Source organism: Plectropomus leopardus, chromosome 13 (genome assembly GCF_008729295.1).
Source record: "Plectropomus leopardus isolate mb chromosome 13, YSFRI_Pleo_2.0, whole genome shotgun sequence".
Taxonomy (NCBI): Eukaryota; Metazoa; Chordata; class Actinopteri; order Perciformes; family Serranidae; genus Plectropomus; species Plectropomus leopardus.
In genome coordinates this window covers 23,415,054-23,439,705 of record NC_056475.1, presented here as the reverse complement: position 1 = coordinate 23,439,705, position 24,652 = coordinate 23,415,054, and the positions used below count along the sequence as shown (strand labels likewise).

Here is a 24,652-nt window from a genome sequence, read left to right as displayed (position 1 = left end):
GATCATGGGGTCCGATACAAAGAGCTCCGGCACAAAAACACATCATCATCCAGAAACCCTGGATGCACTTATTCATGTAATAGAAGGTTCTGAAAATGGTCGGAGGACAGACTAACATTATGAACACTTTAGTTGGTTGATTTATCTTTAAGTGTTGTTTTACTGAAGGAGGATTTTCCCCAAACCCAGCCCTGAAGTCTAGTCTCACAACCTCATTCCATCACTGCTTATTGCTCTGTGGTGAATTGACTATACAGCTGCCTGGCTTTGTCCTCATTTGAAAGTATTTCTGTCTTGCCCTATAAAAAGAGAATTGTGCCTTATGGGATAGAGAAGAATAAAGTTGGTTCCTCAGTCTAGAGAGCCTCATTAGATTTGTGCAAATTACTATTAGTCTGGGATTTTGTCAGACTCCTGTTGCATATTTAAAAATGTTACTTTAAAAACAGTTACTATACTGGCCTTAATATAAGATTATGGTTGAAAAAAAAAAGCATCTGGTGCAATATACTTAAGAACTAGAGTTTACAACCACAGATATTCTGTTTTAGTGGAGTAACACCACCTATTCAGTTACAAAGTGAAGATGTTATTTTACAAGTGTTTACAAGTGTCTGTTGTGTAGTTTCTAGCCTTAATGCTGCCAGACTTGCAAGTTTCTACCTGTCAAGTTATAGAGTGCCTGCTAGAGTTAGTCATCCCTAAGAATGTCCGCTCATCACATGGGTTTTCTTGACACAGTGGACATCGTCTGCTGTCTACTTCACCACAGAAATGGACTCAAAAGAGTTATCTGTCAAGCTTCCATGAAACGAGCTGTCAAAGACTGTCATGTTTAAACATGGAGGCCAAAAAGGAAGTCTTAAAAACGCTAACAGTTAAAAAAGAATTTCTGGTGGTCCCACCCAAACTGGCTGTCACAAAAAGCTTGACACAAAAGTGTGTCAGCATGTGACTGAAAAACATCAAGTAAGAATGCCCTTTACGAGAGCTGCTATACAGCTAAAAGCTTTGGGCATTAACACACAGCAGAATCCCCAGTTTAATACTGTTTCTTGTTGAGCTGGTAAAATGTACAAATACTAAATTCCACTGATTTCCTTTAAAATGCTGATTAACTTAACTCCATGTTGTGTATGTTTAAGGACTTAATGTTTGTTGTACAGTGCTACTTTAGATTTCCAGAACTATATCAAAAATATTTCCAATCAGGCCCTCTAACTCATTCAATTATTCATTCATCACAGATGAAGAGATTGTGCAAATTTTAATTATTTTATTTTATTAATCGTAACACTGTGGTGATTTTAGATGAAACGCAGTCCTATTTAATCAGTGTGCGTAGTGATATTAATTTGCTTAATTGAATCCAAAGTAATTATTGGATTTTGCTGAATGTTTCTTTGGATTGCATGTGATAGTGTGAGTTTTAATACTTTTGATTGTATTAGTTGAAATGTTGTAACATCACACAGTTCAGCTCAGCAGGATTTAATGGAGCTCACCGTGCAATTTTTTCATCAGTTATAGCTAATGGTTTGATGATAACTTTCTTTTGCTCCTTTGTTTTTTTAAAGATTATTTTTGGGGCTTTTTGCCTTGATTTGATGTAGGGTTATAGTAAGACAGCTTAAGGATGAAAGGGGGAGAGAGAGGGAAAGACATGCAGCAAAGGGCCGAGGCTGGAATCGAACCCACAGCCACTGTGGCGAGGGGGTAGCCTCTGTACATGGGACACCCGTTCTATCAACTGAGTCACTGGGCACCCCTTGATCCTTTCATTTTGCAGCTTACTTTCTGGTGGCGACTTCTACACATACTATTAACTTTATTACGAAAACCTCAATATTCAAAAAATTTTAGTAAGATTTGCAGAACAGCCTGCCACCACTTGATGGATTCACAGCTAATAAAATTCCCTGTGTGCTTACAATCTTCATCAGTGGTGTACCCAACAAATGATTGAGCTCTGAAAAGTTGCAATATTAGAAACACCTTTAAGATAATTTGATCAAAAATAACAAGCCTCAAAAATTACAATCGAGTTGAATCAACATCTCTTGAATACAGTGTCATGAAAAATCTAAACATTACAATATTCACAAGGGTAGTTTTTTGACTATTGTAGTAGATTGTACAGGTGTACCTAATATACCGGTAAGTCAAATATCTCACTGAAACTGTACTTTTGGTGTCTCGTAAACCCATGATGGTTAGGTACTTTGTGTACGCATGACACGAAAATAAAGAAAATCAATCCATCAAAAATGTTGTTGTTCAAGTTATGTTTAAGTCTTACATATAAGCCATTTATAAAGTTCAGTTTTAGGGTAAATCATAAATGGAAGTGTAAGCCACCTTCTCAGGGTTTCAAATGGTGACAAAAGAATAATTCTTCAAATAGAACCAAATGTTTGTCAATCAGCATCACACACCTACAGTACACACAGGTGCATGTTGACACGATGCAAACATCTACATTGGTGGGGTCTGAAGTGTAACATACCTGCGAGAGCCTTGATGCGTGAGCGTTCGAACAGGCGTGCTGAGCTGTTCTCGTTATCCCAGTCAGTCTCTGCTGCCAGGTCCCAGCGATTGTTGATGTCATTGTACTGCTGCTGGATCTCCAAGCTGTCAAAGTCTGTCGGCGAGATGGTGCTCATGGTGTCCAGACTGGAGGAAAACACATTCAACCTAAAATTGAGAAACACAGACACAGAAGTATTAGTGTCACTGTGTACAGAGAAGGGAGAGGACACTGCATGATATCAGAAGCTGCACAAGACTGACCCTTGAAATGTTTGCGAGCTAATGTCAGGGAGCTTACGTCTGGGAACTGAGAATCTATTTCTATTTTATGCAAGGCCAGATGATGCACTGTTTCAAACATCACCCACACTCTCCTCACAGCCTCACAGCTGCACTCTAGCTTTATGTGCTCAAACGACAGTCAAATGCAAATAGCAGCTCAGACAGTACAACTGCCATGGTGTGTAAAGAGATAAAAAAAGTTTCAGATAAGTTCAGCAACTGTCATGAAGTTGTTCAGCTGGCCAACCTATAATTTAATATTAGTGCTCCTGTAGGCCGGGGCAGCTCCAGTAATCTCATTTTAGCCTGAGTGTCAATGGCAGACACAACTTCAGTCTAAACTGATTAGTTCTTGACTTGCACAAGTGCAAAAGCTATAAAGCTATACACCCCCCCACACACACACGAGAATGACAATATGAGAAACCTAGCAAGCAAAACTATCACTGCACATGTACAACAGTGCAAAGACAAGCACGCACGTACACACCTGCATACTGCATTAGACCTGTGGGATAATTGTGCTTGAATATTGATGTGAATGCAGCTATATTTAAGGACCCCTGCTGATGCTTTCAGAAGATATTTCCACACAACAAAATTTGCAGCAGAAATCATTAGTAATGTGGACGATAACTTAGCAGGAGGTGACATTAAGCTTGTGACAGTAAGCTGGAAAACGCTTGTCAATTAACTGGTAGTGAGTCACTGAAGTGACTCCAGGGAGTGGTTTGGTAAAATGTTACCAAACCAAAATCCCCAGACAGTATCTAGCTCATAAAGACAGAAATATTATTTCAGTGCATTATCCAGGGTACTTTGGTCCTCATATTGTAGCGATAAAAATGACACCGTGATGACAAAGATTCTACTTTCCTTCTGTCCTCAAAACATGAGATGCCAGTGGCATGCTTGTGCATCATTGGGCCCGTACTGATAATATAATAACAAATGTTATTTCCATAGCGCTTTTCTAAACCAAAGTGCTTCACAATACCAAACTTTACAATATAAGAGACAAAATATATGATATATATATGTATATATGTGTGTTTGTGTATGTATACCATGAGACCTGCTCATGAAAACATTGCCAGTCCCACTAGTAGCCAAAAACCTGCAAAATAAAACACTTTATACCAGTCCCTGTCCTTGCACTCTCTGCCAGCCATGCAACATTCCTCCTATGCTGCTGTTTGTACAAGCTCAGCATCCACTTATAATAACAACGGTACCCTCAAATGGCAACAATCAATATTCCATAAACAAGGTCAATTCCACCCCCTTACACCAACTGGCTGATTCTTTGTATTCTGCAGACAGATTTAACTTGAGTCATGAGTAAATGCATCTTGTCGTATTTGTTTGAATCATGTGTGTGAGATAACAAATGCTGTACACTTGTGTTAATATGTGTGTACATGCCTAAAGTGGCTTTTACAGAACATCATATTCTCATTAAATTATATTCTTGCCTTCAAGGAAAGCATTAACTGCTCAGTAATACAGATCAATCTTCAACTTCACACAGATAAATGGCTGTTAACCCAATCGCTCAGCAGACAGCAGCAGATAGGTAAATCAAATATTTTTTGACATGATATTCAGCTAAAAATATGCAAATTTCACACATTTCATATGCTTTACACCTCAAAATTTCTCTACAAGTAATCATTTTTTATTTCCTTAATGATTAAAAAAAATAGTACTACAACATATGACCAGACAGATTCTGTCCTTTATGCATGGACACCCAGTGGGGGATGTACATTAAGATTACCCCACCACCCCCACCAGATAGATCCATTAACTAACTGGGGCCATTTGTTTAAGAGCATTGAACAGATTAATAGACAAGGTTGAGTCGTCAGTTTGCTAATTCCTGTTAGTTTATCTTTTGTTGTGTCTGGTAGCTGTGGCTGACTTGAATGGAGATGATGTATGGGAGAGAGGATGGTGGTAGAGATATGCTGGGGTTTTGTGAAGTGTTATTTATAAGCTAAGCATGACTGAGAACTGCCAACCTTGTCCACTGGTTCAAGGCTGAATTCATTTTTTTAAAGCATGGACAAAATCATCCTCACATTTTGATCATATAGTGTGCGCGCTCTCTCCATCATGTCTGTCATGATGAGTTTAGTTTAGATTTAATTATGTTGTGCTACAGCGAGGACAAGGCTAGAAGGATTCTTGGCAACAAATGAGGTGGTGCTCAAGAGGAGATTAAGTAGGCCAGCTACGCAACACATCGCACATTAATGAGGCTATGTAATCATTCTCTGTTCTTTTCCTAGAGGTGTGATTGAAAAGCACGATGAGAGCTGATGACAGAGATTTATCTGGCTGAATGTAAAGCTGTCAATAATGTGTCTGCTAGGACCATTTTTGGACTTGCCATGCCATGAAAGTAAATGCATCCTCTAAATCAAACACAGTGATCGATAACAGACAGCTGCCAGAACCGATACCTGTCAATACTGTACACTGCCAGGGTACAGCTAGGTAGGGCCCATATATATTCCCAGCATCATTATGTGGAAAAAGCACATAATAGACACACAATAGCATTGAAAAGCATAGTGACAGGGAATGTGGAGGTGCAGATTTTAAAAGCCTAGATCCATTTGCAGCATTGTGTTAGTAATGCTGTCAGAAAGAGAGTTTAGTAAAGAAAGAGAGATAATAGTAATTATCTGCACCTATTGCATAGGGGAAATTCAATGTGTGACTGAAACACAACATTTGGCTTTGTTGCATTGTTTTTTAATAATTAATTTTGGGCAATTTTGCATTTGTTGGATAGTTCAAGATAGACGCAGACAAGTAACATGGGAGAAAGAGGGGGGTGAGATGCAACAAAGGTGCATAGCCACAGTCAAAGCATGGACGTTGCAATTAAGTGGTAAGCAATTTAGAACCATTATGCCACCAGGAGTACACATTGGGCTTTTTTTAAATATGATTTTATTATCCAGAGAGGCTATTTTCATTCTGCTACACAATACAACAGCCACTTTAACATTAATATGCTAAGTAAAATAGTCATTAAAAATCCTTCATATAGAAAATCACCACTCATGGATTCAGTTATTAATTAAACTATGGCACTGTCCATCATCCCAATCCTTAAGTACACCTTTGTATTGTTAACACAAGTCAAACAAGTCACACACATTCTAGCTATAAAAAAATAAAACAAAAGCTTGGTAAATCCTATTAGTGGCAGATTAAGAAGTGGCTGGGAATAGAAACTAAATGCAGGGATTAGAGAAGAAGGCAAAGCAACGCCTCCATACTGCCCCCCGACCTCTTACCTCCCCACTCACTGGCACCCCAGGACTTGGCTAATGCCTTGACCCCCCCTGAGTGTGTGTGTTTAAGTAGTCAGTATGTTTATTCTTGTGTCCCTCATTTATAGGTTGGACATTTTCCAATCTTAAAACCCATCGGTTATTGGTCTGACGACAATAAGCATCAGGGGGCCAATATTTGGGGAGATCCAGTGTAGCAAGCGGATATCAGAGCCGAAACTTCTTCTTCTGTGCCTCGTTCATTTCAGCTAATCTCTGTAAACAAATATCTGCATATGAATGCAGATAAATAAAAGCTATTGTGAAGCTAAATCCTCATCCAACGATAGCTAATGTATTCCATGATTGCATTGTGACCAATAACTTCCGCCTGTCCATGAGGACTGTTAATAGAGATTTATGATAATATCAGAATGTCATCAGCAGATAATAGCTGTAAAATAAAATATTTTAATTGGCCAAAATGCTGATTTCTGTTGATATCACAAACCGATTTTTTTTCCTTTTATTGACAAAGTGAACAGGTACAAAAAATCAATCTTAAGTTAAGATATTTTTCTTACTTTGCACAGTGAATGAATGTTGCATACACTGAAAAGTATTTTAAAAGTATTTCATGTTTCCATCTAATGGGATCATGATAAGAGCAGGCAGCCATAATTTGATGTTCATTTCACTAAAAAAGAGACTGATGATTGCTAAAATTAGGTCCGAATAAAAGTGGATATATCAATATCGGTATCAGTTGCAAAATGAGTTGTTTTTATATGGGTATGTTGGATAAACTATTCTCTAAAATGCAATAATCACAGTCAGTCCAAAAACTGCTTAGAAGAAATAATACAAAATTTTAAAAAAACACAGGCAAGTCACATCATGCGACTGATTGTGATGTGGTGACAAAGAGCTAAGTGGCAAGACTTCCTGGCAGCTTAAATAACCAAAACGTCACAGCAAGGAAGCAAGAGCCACAAAGACCTGACGGCTATGAAGCCCATGACAATCTGTCTGTGGTGGGAGTGGACCACGGTGGGGGCTGGATGGGGGCGGGACCTGTGAAGTCACAAGAGTCTATGTAGCAGTGGCAAATCGAGGGCAATCCTCCCCTTATTGTCAGTAGGAAGAGACTCGGCTCAGTGTCTGCACTAATCGCCCCTCAATGGATCAGACAAACAATCCCCTGACCTACTATGATACAACCTACTGTACTCATCCGCCCACACACAACAGACATGAAACCACACATGCAAGCTGAGCTAACCTATTACCCCCCCACCACCCCCACCAACCAGCAAACCTCACACACACGCAGTGCCTCTAAAAGCCACACATATAAATCCACCCACTCAGCATGTGTGCATCAGTATTCCGCACACAAAATGGGTCGGTTCAACACCTACAATCATGCAAGCCAGAGTGACGTACAATTGCCTCCCAGAGAGAGAAACCAAAATCAGACAGAGAAGAACCCCAAAACTATAACCTTGCTCTGCAATGTTAAAAAGGCATAAAGGAGACTTTTGAGTCAAAGTTCTTTCATGTCCAAACCTTCTAGACACATCAGATGCCCCAAAGCTACAGCTATGCAACGTCCAACAATACTCCTCATATCAGGGAAAAAAAGAGACAGACAGGCAGGCAGACAGATGTGGCACAAAAAGGGGGGCATAATAGAGGTTCTATGAAAGAAAATCCCCTCAAGGCCTAATCCACAAATACATGACAAAAGACACACATTAATGTAATGAAAGATTTAGAATCTGTCACATATCCTTTAGATGTTGATGTGCCTTTTTTTAATTACTCTGAATACTGGTGAAATAACAAGTAAACAAAAGAAAGTGTTGTTGTTACTTGTTATTGCAAAAACTGCAATAACACTGCAGGGCTGTATGAACGCAATGAAAACTTAAGTGTAGTTGACACAAATTCAATAAAAGGATGTCTTTAATATTGTTATGAAATATCTCCAAGCATGGTAACAAGGCATGGCCTACATGGAGTTGAGCCTTTTCAAACATGACAGCATTATGCTTTCTCTAAACTCAAAATAGGAAAGCGGGACATGTACCGTTAGTGTGACTGTTTGGAAGAATAGTGATTCTGAAAAAGGGATGAGTGAAAGGGAAGAGCTAAAGTGGGGCACTGAGGAATGCCTCAAGGCGAAACCCTAGTTTCTGACTGGGCAGACACACATCAGACTATCGCTCATTGCAGAGTGACACCGGCGAAGAAAGCAGGGCAGAACCAGCAGTGTGATAGGCTGTGCCACCACCTCTTTCTGTCTCGCTCTCCGCCATCCCTCCTCCCTTCCTAGAGCTGCTTCCCTTCGACCAGCTGGTCTGTTTGTCACTGCACCCGTTAATCAGGGAGAGAGGAAAAGAGAAATAGAGCCCACAATCAGTCGCCCGCAGGGAATTAGGCCTGTGCCTATTAGCCAGCCACACTGCCACCATGCACCAGGGGACAGGATAGACACACAAACACACACAACCACACCCTGTCATGTCAAACAAAGGAGCTATCCGCCTCGCCATACAATTCTTAGTAAAAGCCACATGATAATACAGAAAAAACAAAATTAATAAACTTTTAATTCTTTACTAACAAACACATCATTATGGCTGTAAAACAGCCAAAAGCTTCAGATAAACACATTTTACTGAGTTCAAGCTGAGGTGGCACCTCTGTGCTGCCTGCCTGTGATATCCCAACGAGCCTGGCGAGTGGGGAGGCAGATCCCAAAATGCATTGCACAAAGCCTGCTCCGCCAAACTGGCCCCATACAATGGAGGAGTCAGCAGAGAGTTGAGGCCAGCCGTTCGAGCCTTTCCTGTTTGCAGAGATGAGGCAGCCAGAGGCGCATATGCATCAGAGGCCCCTCCACAGGCTGCTGATCCTGGCCTGAATGCCCTGCTGAATAGGACCGCAGCGGTCCTTTGTTGACCTGTAGCATCACATTCATCAAACACTCAGGCGGCCAGCGTGCCCTCCACACATGGAAATAGACATGTTACTTTGGTGTCTGTCACCAGCTCTGTATACAGCAAATTTGCCCTTTGGTCACAAAGGCAATAACTTTCACCTCAATAATTTATACATATCCTTATAACTTGACAATTTCATCAAAATGTGCTAAAATAGAAAACTTTCTCATTAGTCAAGGAATAAAAAAAGCAGGATTTTTACAACATCACAATGAGGTACTGCTATATCCTTAAGCTATCCCATGGACAACAAAGGAGCATCTGATTTGTAAACAATGTCCATCCTACACCTCTTTTCCAAGCTGCACTTGCATTCAAAGCTTTAAAGAAGTATTTCACCAATATAAAGAAGGCCCCACATAAAACTAGGCCATTCATTTAGTAAAAAAGATACAAATACTTTTAAAATAGGTGCTACATGACCAGAGAAAACAGAGAAAAAGGGTGCTTTTGCTTCAGAGGTAGACAACCTACAACTACAAAAATGCTAGTTGTAATGCTAGACGTAATGTGGCGTGGCCGGATCTTGTATTACAGTTAAATGGTGAGCAAAAACATGTTTCTGAAAACAGTTAAGGCGAGAAATATGCAACTCAGTCACAAACTCTTGGTTTACATTTGATCAGTGCTCCTTAGTTTTACCATTTATCTTTTTTTCAGCTTCTGTTTTCACTGTGCAGAAAGCAGTGTGGAATATGTTATATTACGTTAAAATATATTTTAGGTGAGAAAAGGGCAGCACATTAACAAAATCTTGGTTTATTTTTAATCAGCACTGCCTATTTTTACATTTAAATCGGATTTTGGTCAGAGTTTGACAGACAGAGAGGGGGGCAGGTGCGTTTTTTGATCAGCTGTACACTGAGTACATGGAGGCGGCAGCTGGTGGGCAACACGAAAATGCAGAAGTACAGCCTGTAGTTCAGGCAGCAGCCCCAAGAGCCAGCAAAACACTGCTAAATAACGTAAATGACATCATTTGGAGGACATTCACCTAGGGGAAAGGAGGGATATTTCGGCACTGATTAGATGGAAGAAGGTTTACCACAGTTCCTCACATATTACCACACATACTATCCACATTGCAAAATATAGCTTTAAGCATGAGTAAGCAATCAGTACGAGTAACACAGAAGAATAATCTGTAACTTTAATAATCTCACTGATACAAACAAAATGCATCTCCAAAGTTCAAAGAGCTATCACCTTGCTGTACAGGGAAGTTGAGATAGCCTTCACCTGACATTCTGGCCCATCCAAACCATTAGCCCATTTATAACAGAAACACTTTTATCACACCAAAATTCAGAAGTGCCACAGCGTGGACAAAGCAGGACAAAAATTACAGTGGTTTCTGCTTCTGTCCTGCTCGTATTGCTGAATGAGTCCTGAGCTCTGTTTGTGCTTTGAAGTACATTTGGCTGGGAGTCACAGTGGCAGCATCAATCTCGGGGGCTGCCAGAAATCCAAATTAAAAACATCAGTGAATGAAATATTCATGCAGATCAGGCTAATCCACCGAGGATTGATTCTTGCCATTTTAAAACACACAAGACCAAGTGGAAGCGTAAGCACCGTCAGCAAGCCTACAGGTCTGCTAGAGTGTGTGTGTGTGTGTGTGTGTGTGTGTGTGTGTGGTGATGCTGATGCATGGTTGATCGAAAGGCCCGCTTGAACCATCTGTTGGTCCCCACAAATCCTAACTCTATGTGCATATGTGGGAGGTGTTTTGTATTAGGGGTGCTTTATATTTTTGGTTCCACTTTCCTTTTCTTTTTCTAGACCTTCAAAAAGGTGCAACATGCAAGAGTTTTAGTTTCCTCTTGCTTCGTAATGCCTGTCTGCCTTTCTATTGGAGATTGTCAATACCACACAATGACTACTTCAACAATTTAAAAAAACAACAATTTAACAATAGTCTGTCCCAAAGGACTTGGATTGACAAACTAAACATGAATGGTATTCATTGTGTTTCTTGCGGGTATCCAAATCATCAAATACTGCTACAGGTTAAAATCACAAATGTTAGAATTGCTTGGGATAGCTCTACATTTAATCGGCAGTGATATATTCCACTTTCAGATTCCTGAGGGGGTGTGCAACACTTTGCGGCCCTGTGAAGCAAAGGTGCAACAACTGTTCAGAAATTCTGCCTCTGCATGAAAAGTCTGCCCACACAAGAGGCACTGAGCATAAAACACAGTCCTTCCAATGACCTATTATTTAGAAAAGGTGGATTTATTTATCAGGGGCATACTGTAAAAAGCTTTAGTAATGTATGAGATGCCATACCATAAATACATAAAATGTAAAAAACTGTGCATGCTTTCCAGATTTCCTGATGGCTGTGTGCGTACCTATGTCCAGTTCCTGGCTGCTGTCCTGCGTGGCTCTGTATTCCCCTTATTCTTTCTGCCTCTCCAGTTCTGACATTATGAAAAATAGAGGAGATGTGTGAACTGCCCTCTCCCTGAACTTTTGAGCATTAAGCTGTGTTTGAGATTCTAACTTTGCATATTACACTATGCACGGTAGTTCTAATAATTGTCATGGAAAGCTGGACATAAGTGATGTAAAGCCTTTGGTACGGACAGAAAAGTGCATGCCAACTATGATTTTATGGAATGCAAATGCTATTACAGGACTAAAATAAGTTCTGATCTACTTTACTCATTGCCTTCTGTTTAATTATAAATGCAAGATAATTTGCCATTTATATTAATGACTCAGCTATCCTAAAAAAAACAAATGCATATTTTATGCTGATGACCCAGTTGTTCGGGATAGTTCTTTATATGGCTTAAATTGGTTTTAAGATCAAATTAATCTTATGCTTTACAAAATAAGTCAGTTTTTAGATGGAGATACTTTTGATAATCTATACTGCCTTGCTTTGTTTAAAAGATGATGTAATGTTCATGCTGATGACCTACTTTTTAAAATTCTGAAAATAAACTGGTACAGTCTCTTGAGTGAAAATCTCAACTATATCTCCAGAATGTCAACTTTTCAGGAACAAAGCACAGCATTAGTCTTATCTTGACAATCTGGATTGATCCAACTTATCAAAAATATTGCATAATCTCACAGGGTGAATGCTTTTAATAAGATTATTCTTTAACTCTTTTATTTTCTAGTCCTCTTAAAGAGCTTTTTTTTTTACAGAATATTTAAACCTCATAATCAAGACTGGACTTTTTCTTTTGCTATATGCATTTTATTTTTCCAAAGCTTTGTATCTTTTCTTCTCGACAGTTAAAGCTCTTACACACTGTTAAAGACGGAGTGCCAAGTGCCTCTTCAATTGTTTATTTAATGGCAACGGATTAAAAAACAAACATTTCAACCTCAAGTCATCATCAGTGTCACTCTCTGGCCTCACAACACAGGGCACACATGCCAAAAGTTTTGCTCTCAGGGGGCTTGCTTTTGACATAACCGCATGTGAAAGACTGGATAAATAAATTTGGAAAATATTTCTACCAATAGTTAACTTTCCACTGTACTCCACAGACCTAAAAACAAAATGTCAAATAAAGAATTTGCACATCAGAGAGCAGCACTAAAGTAACACAAGGCATATGCTGGTTAGTGATATGGTTCACTGCAGCACAATGAAAGTGTGAATGACAGGAACTGAAAAAAGCTTGTCCGAGAGGGATTTTGAGAATCAGCACTATGGGGGGCCCACATTCACAGCCCTATTCTATTGTTGAATGCTGTTCATCTAGCCAACCAGCTAACAGCCATATCTCATCCATCTATCATCACAACCATCTGTCTCGCCATCAAAAGCCGCTGAGTTATTTCAACCTGTGGCCATGAACACAATAACAAAGTATGATCTGACTGGGATTTTTCTGAAGCAACAAACACACTATATACAGTCTTATACAAGGATGTTTGTGCATTTATCTCATTTGTTATGGTATGTTCTTCTTGGGAGCACTATGCATTGCAAAACTGAATCAATAAGCAATTTCTAGTTTAACAATAACTGAAAGACAATTTTAATCACAACACACAATGCCCATCCTGCACATAAGTTCTTATTTCCTAAAGCTGCAATGTATTAATCAATATCTTAAAAAATACCTTTAAACTTTCAAGTAAAAACTTTCAAGTAATATTGGTATTCTAATTGGTCAACATGTAATTAACAAGAAAAAAAACAAGACCCAGTTCCATGGATGGTGCAATGATCTGCTAATATGAATATATTTGATAAAACTGCAGATATTATCTGCAAGTTAATCAAATACAATTAAATACATTTGTATTACTCCTCACGGGCAGATTCAGATTAATTTGTGTGTGAGATAAAGTCCTAATGGCCGTTTGCAGAGGAAGCCTGAACGCCATTAAAAAGGCAAAGAAACACAAGAACTGCACAATGGCTGATCAATTATTCCAAGAACATGGTGTGTTTTGATGCACAATTACACAGTGTTATTTTCCTCGCAATCTCCCCATTTGGTGTTTAGTCATATCACAGCAGGCCTCTGTGGCTAGATTTCATCCCCAGCCCCAAAGGGATGTTGTTAATTATTAAACATACTGTATGGGGCCTGCTTCAACGGTACACCCAACGCTGCCTGCAGACAATGCTCCATGAGCATCACTTCAACAAGGTGAACTGGAAGGGGAAAGTCATCATGTCGCCCTCTGGTGGTACCAAGCTTACTGACACAAGGTCTGACTCCTCTATGGAGAATTTTGTGTTAATTTAACAAATAAACAAATCCTTTATTGGTTGCCACTGCCAGATAGATAACTTTGCATTCTTTCATTCTACTTAACGTTAAAGTTTCCATACTTATGTTTTATACATAATTAAAATGGCTGATCTGTGAAATTATTTTAAAAAACAAAATCTCTCCAATACAAATTGGCATCTACTTCACAATAAAGTGACAGGCAGAATGAGCCCATGATACTGAAAATCTCAAACACCATTTTTTGTAACACTTTTGACTTAGTACCTCCATATTAATCCTGTAACAATATTTTAGGTATGGCTATTGGTGATTTTTCTAGAAAAATTAGCCTAAACTACATGTAAGTGGCATAGCCTCTTTAACAAAGAACTGCAAATTATATAAGTAATATTAGAGGTCTTTGGAAATTGCATTACATTTTAGCTTTAAAATAGCCCTAAAATCAGAAAAAGAAAACATATGAGCTAACAAATATGACAACATAGCTACATACCCAAGTTATATGTATGTCTTAACACAGTTCGCAAATGGTATTCATATATCTCCCTGCTAAATAACAATGAAAAAAAGGAAAAAGAGCCTCGGGCAAACCCTAGGTAGGAAATAAAAAAGATCCAAACAGGAAATTGTTGGAAATGAGTAATTAAAAATGTATAGAAATGAATAGGAAAATGACAAACATGAGTAAACATTAAATAGTTAGAACCTAATTGCTTAAATGATGTATTTTAATTACTAATATTGTTGTCTACTTAATTTTGGCATGCATCTATATTTAAACATCAACTTAACTGATATAATTTTGCCAGATCTAGCCTTCCATATAAACCAGCTCCCTGGCTACAAAGGAGAGGAGGATTCAGGGGGAGGAGGAGGAGGCATTTTAAATGTACCAGAATGAACCCCTGGCTTTCTATCACACCCTCTAGATGACTGCAATTTATTGCATTCAGCTTGCAATCAATGTGTAAATCACTCACTGAATATAGAGTGGGCTAAAAACCAGATGTGTGATGTATTGAGAATCACGGACAAATGATGGTATAGCTATCCTGTTATAGAGAGGCCCCAGGTTTGGTTTCACAAAACAGCCAAAGCTCTTATCAAAGTGTCCTTGAAAAACATCTAACCATTAACTGACCCACTATTAGGTGTTCTAGCCAAAAATGGCAGTCAGATGCCATCAATGGATGTTTTTCACTGATAGAACTCACTAAACCTTTTCATGTAAGAGTAGCTTCCCACTAAGCAATAGACAGTTATCCCTCTACTCCTGAACTACTGCACATTTTGTCCTACAATATTTCAGCTTTCCGTTTCTGCTTTCTCCTTTAGATTTCAGAAAACTATTTTTTTTTTTAAAAATCAAAACAATATAACCCTCCATCACAATACGCGCTCTCAGTTATGGGTAATACCGCCATTTATTGTAGCTATATAAAAACCTAAAATTTCAAACAGCTCACCAAGGGTGATGTCAACAATTTAATATCATTACTATGCACACCCATGCGTTTCCCTTTTCTGTCACATTAACATTTTTTCAATGGGCTGATGTCTCTGAGCCATGAAACATGGTTTCACACGTGGTAGCCGGCAAATGTCAGCTCTCAGTATCTGCTAAATGAGGTGATATCGTCTTAAAATGCCTGATAAGCATGTAGTAAACTTAGACTGTTCAAAACAACTTCAATAGCATTTGCTTTCAATTATATTTTGCTTGTAAGCCTACCTTTAAACATACTTTTACCTGATGCATCCCTGCTATGACTCACAGTCTAGGCCAAGCACGCAGTATAAATCTCAGTCCTATCATAACATAACCACAACAGCCCACAATGTCGACAGAATAAAATAAAAAAAAAGAATATGCAGCTTTTCAAGATGTCAGCACTATACCACATTTTGGTGAGACGCTTATGATAACCTGGCTAGCGGGCAGGCAACAACACTTGGTTGGTTTAATAATAGCAGAATCAAAGATCCACAGGCTGGTGGTGAGCGAACACGCAGATAAAATGTGGCTGCGTTTGACATCGGTTCAAACAAAGGCAAGAAGAGACAGACATACAGAGGGATGGTTCTCAATAACTAACGCTAGACCTTGCAGACAGACACACTCCTCAACCAGGCAGCTAACACACCAGAATTATAAATGAGTTTATTTCAACCAGCATCTCTTTCAGAGTTTCTAAAATGGAATTAGCTGCGATACAATAACGTTATCTGTTTGCTTGGGGAGCTAGTAGCAGTGGTAAGCTAACAGCAGTCACCTGAATATCAGACTCCCTCATTAGCTTTGTTATTAGTGGGTAGCCTACTGGTGGTAGTGAACAAAAAGACCAAAAAAATCACGCTTACCCCTTATTTTGTCTTCTGTAACAGAGGCTGTCGATATGATTACTACCGCGTCACTATAAGCAATATTTCACCAGACATGAAAAATATCTTCCTTCGCTACCGTCGCGTGCGACTAAGCTAATTCAAATTTTAACGGTTAAAAATCCCAGGTAACGCAGATAACGTCTTTCCGTTAAATCCGCATCCTCGAAAAAGCTCTTTTCCTCCGCGCTGCTACCGGTGCAGCGCGTTACGAAACCAAACCAGGCTGTTTTATCTCGCTTTCACACAAAACGGTCAGCGGGGGAAAAGGGGGGGAATAGGCGACGTGAAGAGCCCGTTTCGAGGCAGGTATGAGACGGATATCCGCAGCAGCTTCTTCCCCCCGCGGCCGAGCATCCGAAGGGCCGTCCGTACCTCACTCGCTCCCGCTCCCTGTAACGTTACTCCCGTTCAACAGGGAGAAGAAAGAAAAAGTGGCCGTGGTGGTGGTAGTTAGGGGTGTGCGTAGGGGGGGTGTGGGTGGTGGGTGTGTGGGTGGGTGCTGACCCTTCACGGTCACATGGGAAACACTGTGCACATTTTCAGTGTTCTCTACAATAAACTGCACAACACTGAGAGGAGAAGATGCTCTGTCCCTAATCTGTATCTGGTGCTGTCCCTGGTGCTAAAACTGCAACATTCACATCCACATGCCATTCAGTTTTGTATCTGAGGATAGCGTTTTTGCTTGCTTTTTGCATGCAGTTAATGAAGAAATTCTATAAATAAAAGCATGGGAAAAAAATCTAGGTAACACTGAATGCATCACATTCAATCCACATGGGGTTGCAGCCCATTTAAGCATCTCATTGGTCTTCAATGTTTTAAACGTCTATTGTGTTGGATTTAGGGGGATATAATAGTAAAATGAAATATAATATAATAAGTATGTTGTTTAATAAGTCCAAAATCACATGAAAATAACAAGCATTGTGTTTTTGTTAACTTAGAATGAGCTGTTAATATATACAGGGAGCAGGTCCTTGTCTGCATAGATCGCCATTTAGAACCGCCATGTCTTTTTGCAATAGTCATGAGTGGAAAAACCAAATACTGGCTCGGGCCTTTCACGTTTTTGCACCAGCCACCTGACTAAATGCCTGTCCGCAATGAGCAGCAGCAGAAAAAAACCCACTGATTTTTAATGTGAAACTGCTCAATTCAGTGTTTTTACTGATGTAAATTGACAGGTCTGTTCAATTTGAAGCTGAGGTGACCTCTGCGGATAATTTGGCTCCTGGAAAAAACCTCCTGAATGTCTGATCTTAAGTTATCAGAGAAAAAAGGTGAGCACACATAGCAGGCACTGGGCAAGCGGCCCATCTACAATGGTCCAAACAGCATAGAACAAACAATAATTTGTGATGCGAAACAGCTCCATTCAGCATTTTTTTTCTGGTACTAGGTCATTTGTGTTTTGGAGAGTACAGGACCACTTTGGAAAACACCGCCCACAGTAAAAATCTCATAAACATCTGGATCTTAAGTTATCAGAAGAAAAAAGTAAGCAAACAGAAAGCACTGGGCAAGCAGACCATATGCAACATGCCAAACAGCATTGTAGAAACATTGATTTGTAAAGCTAAACTGCTTCATTCAGTGTTTCTACCAGTTTAATCACATGGTCTGTTTGTTTTGGAGAGGAAGAGTCCTCTGTGGATAATTCGGCTTCGGGTAAAAAGCTTCTGAAAAATGAACACTGAGGGAATTCTAATCAAGAGAAGTTTCAGCTGATTGCAATCTGCTGTCCACAATGCTAGATGCCACTAAATCTCCCTAAATCCTCCCTAAATTACTCACTGTTCCTTTAAATTCTCCAACTTTCTCAGAAGACTGGTGAGGATAGGCTATTAAAGAGGAAATCAATATAGGATAATGTCTTCTCCTTGGATTCACCACATCAGTGTCATTAAAACAGTAATTGTCCCTGATAGTTTATATAAGTACATCATGTATACATTAAATCCAGCATAATGCAGGATTATATATTATGGTGATCCATTAAAACATCTCACCAATATCTGCACTTTTTATTGAGTCATTAATTTTTGCTAGAAATTAATATCCCAAGAGCACCACAATCTTTGTCTTTTTTTTCCAGGTTTTCTTTCATTCCTTTCAGCATTTTATCTCTGAGAACTGCAGTTGCACTAAATTATTCCTGAGACACCATGCAGCACCTGGCTGGAGTGTGACATCAAGCAAGTCATCAAGATCTGGGTTATTCATAAAGCCCTCGTGCAAGAGACCCTCAAGACCAGGATGAGTGTTTTCCCCTGTGCTTCTCTCTGGTGCATGGTGTAGTAAAGTGAGCAGTAATTTGATGGGTTTTGCAGTTCAGTTAAAACAGATCCGAACTCCAGAGAGGGACTCATTCATGCCAGTGGCATGGAGATAAGCACCAAGGAAGACACTCAAATTCCAACACCTAAATTATTTTTGTCTTTTTGCTCTCTTTCTGCACTGTGTCTCTGTCCCTTTTGGGTGTGTAACTGCGAGCATGGGTGGTGCTGAACCAACAAAGTGGTAGTGGCAAGGGCTTTATGGGATGATGGGCCTCGTAGGGAGGGCTGAGCAGTTTGGAAAATAGCATGCTACTCATTATAAGCAGTTAGTGGTAATGAAAAAGCTCTGCTGTGTTGTTAGAGTGGTTCCAGTATTTTGCATTTTTGCTGTGAGTGTGTTATTGTAGTTGAAGGTTTCTGAGTGGGCAGGATCTTTTCGATTACAGCTATAGCACCAATGGCTGCTTCTGATTTGCACTGTCAACACATTTCAGCAAGTTGTCACTACTCAAAAATGTATTTCACTAAGCACCTGACTCAACAGACCTACTCCAGTGGGATTCACGGACAGTTCAGCTAAGGTGAGGGACAGTTTAAAAGGGAACCTTGTACCTCAAAGAGAACACTGTTTTCTTAGATTTTGAACCATATCAGCAGCATTCATGTCAGACAAGCTATTGTCTAAGCTTGATTACATCAACTCAAATTAAATGAGGACACAACCGTGAGGAGGGGCCGTTGAGAAAGGCCCTAAAACCCCAACTGCTCCAGCAGTGCTGCGAAGTAGCCAATAGATCAGATTATGGTTGTTATAGGTAGTTTACAGGCGTTAATGTGTGAAACTGTGACCATAGTGATCATTAAAAGGGAGAATTGCTCTAAGGGAAACAACCCCAAATAAAGTTAAGGTTAAAGTATATGACAAGGCTTTTCTTTTACCTTTAGTCAGTTAGGAATTACTAACACTAATCAAGTCCCACTGTTGAAAACAATTTCCAGATCTGTTCTTGTAAATGAGGGATCAAAATTTGTGCTAACATCACATACTGTAAGTGCTGACATTCAACTGTCTATCATTATATTGATTGATGTGACCCTCCCACATAAAATGACATAATCCAGTTAAAATAATTTTAAAGGGAAACGCCACCTAAATAATTCTAAAATGTTGTTGTTGTTTTCTGTACCCAAAAACAGATACCCAAATGAGATTTATTCTATTTTAGTGTTCCCAATTCTGAAACAGCAAACGTACTCATATTCTCAGAACAGTCCCCTGGCTGCTCTGAGTGTCATCTAGACCATCTTTTCTGATTTATTGTCAGTCGAGCAGCTCCAGACTTTATACCCTATGACATCACAAATTTGTGAATTTTGAAAATGGGCGTAGTTCCCCTTTGAATCGAAACCCTCGAAAGTAGAAGATAGCTATTGCTACTGTTGTATGTAGGCATACACAAACAATTTACTGCTATGCTGGCAATACTCAGGAGTATGTTTTAGTTTGTCCCTGGAGCCTATCATGATATGTTTTAATAGGATGACTTTTTAAACATTAATACAATTTAATCTTATATTTAACTCATTTACTCATCACTAAGGCAGATTTTGATTCATAACTGACATTCTGTTTATCTAGTTGTGTAATTGCATTTTTTAAAAAATACTATTTTAACAGGAGCTTCTCAAGCATGAATGTACAAAAAAAGCTCAGTAGCTGTTAATATCATCTGAGCCATACAATTTAATATTTTACTCTGTTGAAAAGACATTACATTGACTTTTGCCAGTGTAGTTCAGCCTCTCCTTTTTAGAATTTGAAAACTCAAGGTCAGACAGGGGCGGAGCCAGACACAGTAAACATTCAGGGCTTACCCCAAACCTAGAGGGGGGTCCAGGGGCATGCTCCCACAAGGTTTTTTCCCCAATTTATTGCAGCTATATAGTCTATTTGACAAGCCATTAGAGATAATAAAAGCCTTAAATCTGTACATCATTTGGGAGAAAACATGATAGCTGCCAAGGAGAGAAAAAAATTATCCTGCCAAGTCTACATCCTTTTTTGTATCTAATTGTTCTCCAACTGTCTTCATCACTCTGTAATCACAACATAACAAATGTTGAAGATGACCAATTTTCATTCCTGCCAACAAAAGAGTCAAAAATTGGTGCAAATATCATTACTAATCTTGTAACCTTTCTTTTGTTGTACTTTAGTGGAGAGGAGCTCTCAAAATGAAGGTTTAGTTGACAAATCTTCTACATTTGAATACTTCCCACAATACAAATTAAGAATCGCAAACAATGGTAAGTAAATGTGATCTTCAGTGTACTTAATTGAATATTAGGCCAACAGGAGGACATATACCTAAATATATTAGATTTCTGAAGCAAATAGCTTAGTAGGATAAACAACATATGCATATATTTTTATCGGAATGAGACAAACTTTAAGGTATTTCAAAAACACAAAAGATTCAGGACTTGTGAGAAAACATTCAATGCTGGAACCCCAGTAGTCACCCCCTGCTCTGCCTCTGACTTCAGTGGATTCGCACTTTACTGAAGGTCTCTCTTTAAGGCTGTCTGTCCAGATGCTGTACAGTAGTGTTTAATTATACCAAAAAGACCCCAAGGGCTTCAAAAACCACTCATTTGACATGTGGGTATGTGTGGTTGCACACACACACACACACACACACACACACACACACACAACCTGTTTACGCCCCCGGCCCCAGTCCCCACCCCTGCTCACAGACCCACACCCCAGCAGAGAGCTCATCTACAATCCACCATGACAAAGGGAAAGAGCTGAGTGCAGAATATAAGGCTGCCACTGGCTGCCAGAGTGTGTCCAGCACAGTGCTTTCTGCAGATTGCAGCAGTTTGAGCTAAACCCCCTCTCTGTCTGCTCACTATAGACGGGACCTGGGTGGGTGGGGTCAACATTACTGTGTGCAGCAACCAGGGTGGAGTTGGGGGACTTGTGTTTGGTAAAGTTGGTGTGACCGACTGTATAGCTTCACAGCTGGGTGGACATGATCTCTATTATTTTTCTTTCCCTCCAGCACAATGTGACTGATATTCCCAGCCTTAAATCTGAATCACATGACTCCAATCCTGGGTAATGGAGGGGGTCTCTGTGCTGACCTTAAATAAGGTGTATGAGGCAGGGACAGACACAAAAAAAAGCACAGTTAACAAAAACAACCAGCTTACACTTATAGTTCCTCCTCTAGCTTGTAACTCCATGGCTGAAGTTTTCTGTTCTAGAAATTTCACTAATTATCACTGAGAAAATTACTTCAGATCTGAACCCAGTTTGAAAGAGTGTAATTCATCTTTACAACTACTTTATTTAGCAGATGTGCTACCTCCCTATAAGGCTGCCCTGCCGGGTTTGTTTCCTTATAAGCAACACCTCTGATGTTCTGATAACAATTCCTCTTCCAAATTCAGCCAGGCACGGAGATCTTGCTTTGCTAATGCAGATGAGCTTTACTTCTCATTTGTCTGAGAGAAAAGTTATAGTTCAAATTGTTTGTGACACTTTATCTGTTGATAAATCTTGTGTACATTTTGAAGAGATTTCCCGTGTTTTCAGTTCCTGCTGCTTTTTGTTCAGCACTGGCTCATGTAGAAAAATCTAATGTAAATCCATTTTACAACTCAGCCACTATGTATCCAGGAATCTAGACAAGAAAAAAACACTGGAAATGGCTTCACACTGAGCAACAGACTAGTGGTTCCCAACTGGTGGGTTGTGGCTCAAAAGCAGGTCACTGGTCCCTTCTGAATGGACCTTAAGTGACTTGTGAAAATGTCAAGTTTAAAAGAAAAAAAAAAACAACTTCATTTTGTAGCATAGTAAGTTTTGTGCCACAGAGCTTTTATTTTGAGGTGACATTTCCATTTATCCATGCAGTATGTTTTATTTCATTCTGTTCTCAGCCAAACTGTTGTTTACATATTGTGAAATAAAACTGATAATGTGGTAATTAATCTTAACTAATATGAACTAAAAACAAAGAAAAAATCAGAATCACGTAGCTGTACCAGTTAAGAACCACTTCAACAGACATCATTTAAATATCGTCTCCAAGCTTTAGCCTTGTTATAGACCAGGATTTATCAGCTACATGTAGCCCAATTTTACACCGTACTTTAAAATAATCATTAAATATATAAAAAATACACAAAAACCTGAAAATAATTGACAAAAGTACTGCATACCCCTTCATTTTCATTATGAATGTTTATTTTTTGACATAGACAAAGATTCTGTTTACTCTTTCATCTACGCTAAGACTAGACGTCGTGACTTTTCAGCCTTAACCAAGCAAATCTAAACATCTAAATACAAATACATCTAAACATCCAAAGACAAACATACGTATAACAGACATTTATTAGACATCTTTTCGATCCCTAAGCACAAAGAGGAAAGCATGGGACTGATCTTAAGTGACACAGTAACTGACTTAAAGTTACAGCAACTACAGACTGAAATATTGTCATTTAAAAACTGTCATCAAAACATCACCCTTATCTTATGCAATGTTTGTCCCCCAACTTCCAAAGCCAACCAATGTTGCATTTGACCAACAATGAAGAAAGTTTCATAGCTGCAGTCCACAGCCACCGGTACCTAGTGGGTTATAGTTCGGTCAATGCGACCTACTAAAAGATATTTATATCCCCTCAGCCACTTTTTTGAGTTGTCTCCCAAGGACAACTATGCTATTTCTGTTTCGGCTCTTGCTCATCCTCTCTCCCCCATCTCTTTTCTTAACTCTCTCTCTCTCCCTAAACTAGTTGCTGGAGGTCACCCTGCTGTTCCAGTTTAAAATTATATAATAATTCGACAGAATGAAACCAGGACAGCGAGGAGCTGTGGTGCCACTATATGGTGCAACGTGACTCACTGAGCTCACAGGATGAGGAACGTCTATGGAGAGAGACAGACAGCTTGGTGCGTTATTACGCCCACCTCCTGGCGTGCAAATCAGCAGATGAGATGTTTCACATGCTGTTAATACCAATCACATGATGACACTGTGGTTACAGTTATATGTTGCTTGAGAGCTTTTCCAGGTGGAAAATAATCAGTGTTTTGAGGAAAACACAACAGGTGTGGTTGCCTTTTTACAGTATCTACAGCAGTGATACTCAACTTATGGCCCACAGGCCAAATCTTGTCCACAATAGGGTGCCAAGTGGCCCACAAAACATTTTCTTACTATCAATAAAAAAATAAATTCACACTGAGATACTTTTTGTAATCTGAATGTAAATAAGGGGCCAGAATGCATATAAAGCATCTAAATAAAGCTTGTTTATTAAAAAAAAGTTACATGCAAGGATCCCCGATCTTCCTAACAGAGCTCTGGGCTAAGCCCCAAATGTCCCATAAATCATAGAAACACCCCTGTGTACACCTGACATGTTGGGCTGCTGCGCCTGGATTTGCCTCCCAGCAAAGATGATTGAGTACAGTTTGCATTGAAAGGTTGAAAACAGGCAAGTCATACATTATATATATGCTGATAAATAGCCTATTAATAATGTATGTTTATTAACTGCCCTCTGGCCTCCTGACATTTTGCAAAAAATGCCCCACGGGCAAAGCAGGTTGAGTGTCACTGATCTACAGCGTATATGGCACAAGGGAATAAAAGACAGTATTACACATCATTTGCGCCTCTCACAATGAGATTCAATTAAATTTAAACTTTTATTGAAACTTTTACGTTCATTATGTCAGATCAAAATCAAAGACATCATTGTGAACGCATTCAGACAAATTTTTGTTTTTATTTTTATACTTCATTTGTTTTATTTTGTCATTTGATTGCTTTTATTGCGCTGGTTTTTGGTATTTTTACTTGTATTTTTTTATGTGGACATTTTCCGTCCTGCATCTTGCATTTTTGCCCCCTTTTGTTTTAACCGTATACGAACTCTACCCTTATTTTAGCTCGCTTATGTTTAGTAGGACTGTTTGGCTTTCTGTTGTTATCTTGCCTTCTGACTAACCCATTTCTGCTTTTGCTCTGCTTGTCAAAGCACTTTGTAGACTCCGTTTTTTAAAAGTGCTTTAACAATAAAGTTATTATTATTATTGAGAAGCGTTCCATTATTATTATTATTATTAT

The 24,652-nt window shown here is 39.2% G+C and overlaps 1 protein-coding gene across 3 annotated transcripts in view; it reads right to left on the bottom strand.

The window, feature by feature from the left end:
* Window positions 1-16,609, bottom strand: part of LOC121952735 (spectrin beta chain, non-erythrocytic 1) — a 55,772-nt gene extending 39,163 nt beyond the window's left edge. For all 3 annotated transcript variants that reach the window (XM_042499550.1, XM_042499551.1, XM_042499553.1), the window contains exons 1-2: window positions 16,189-16,609; window positions 2,507-2,694 (exon numbers count right to left, since the gene is read on the bottom strand). In XM_042499550.1, the coding sequence (XP_042355484.1) occupies window positions 2,507-2,663 (157 nt within the window). In that variant the 5' untranslated portion in view covers window positions 2,664-2,694; window positions 16,189-16,609. The remainder of the gene's footprint in view (window positions 1-2,506; window positions 2,695-16,188) is intronic.
* Window positions 16,610-24,652: the final 8,043 nt, after the last annotated feature.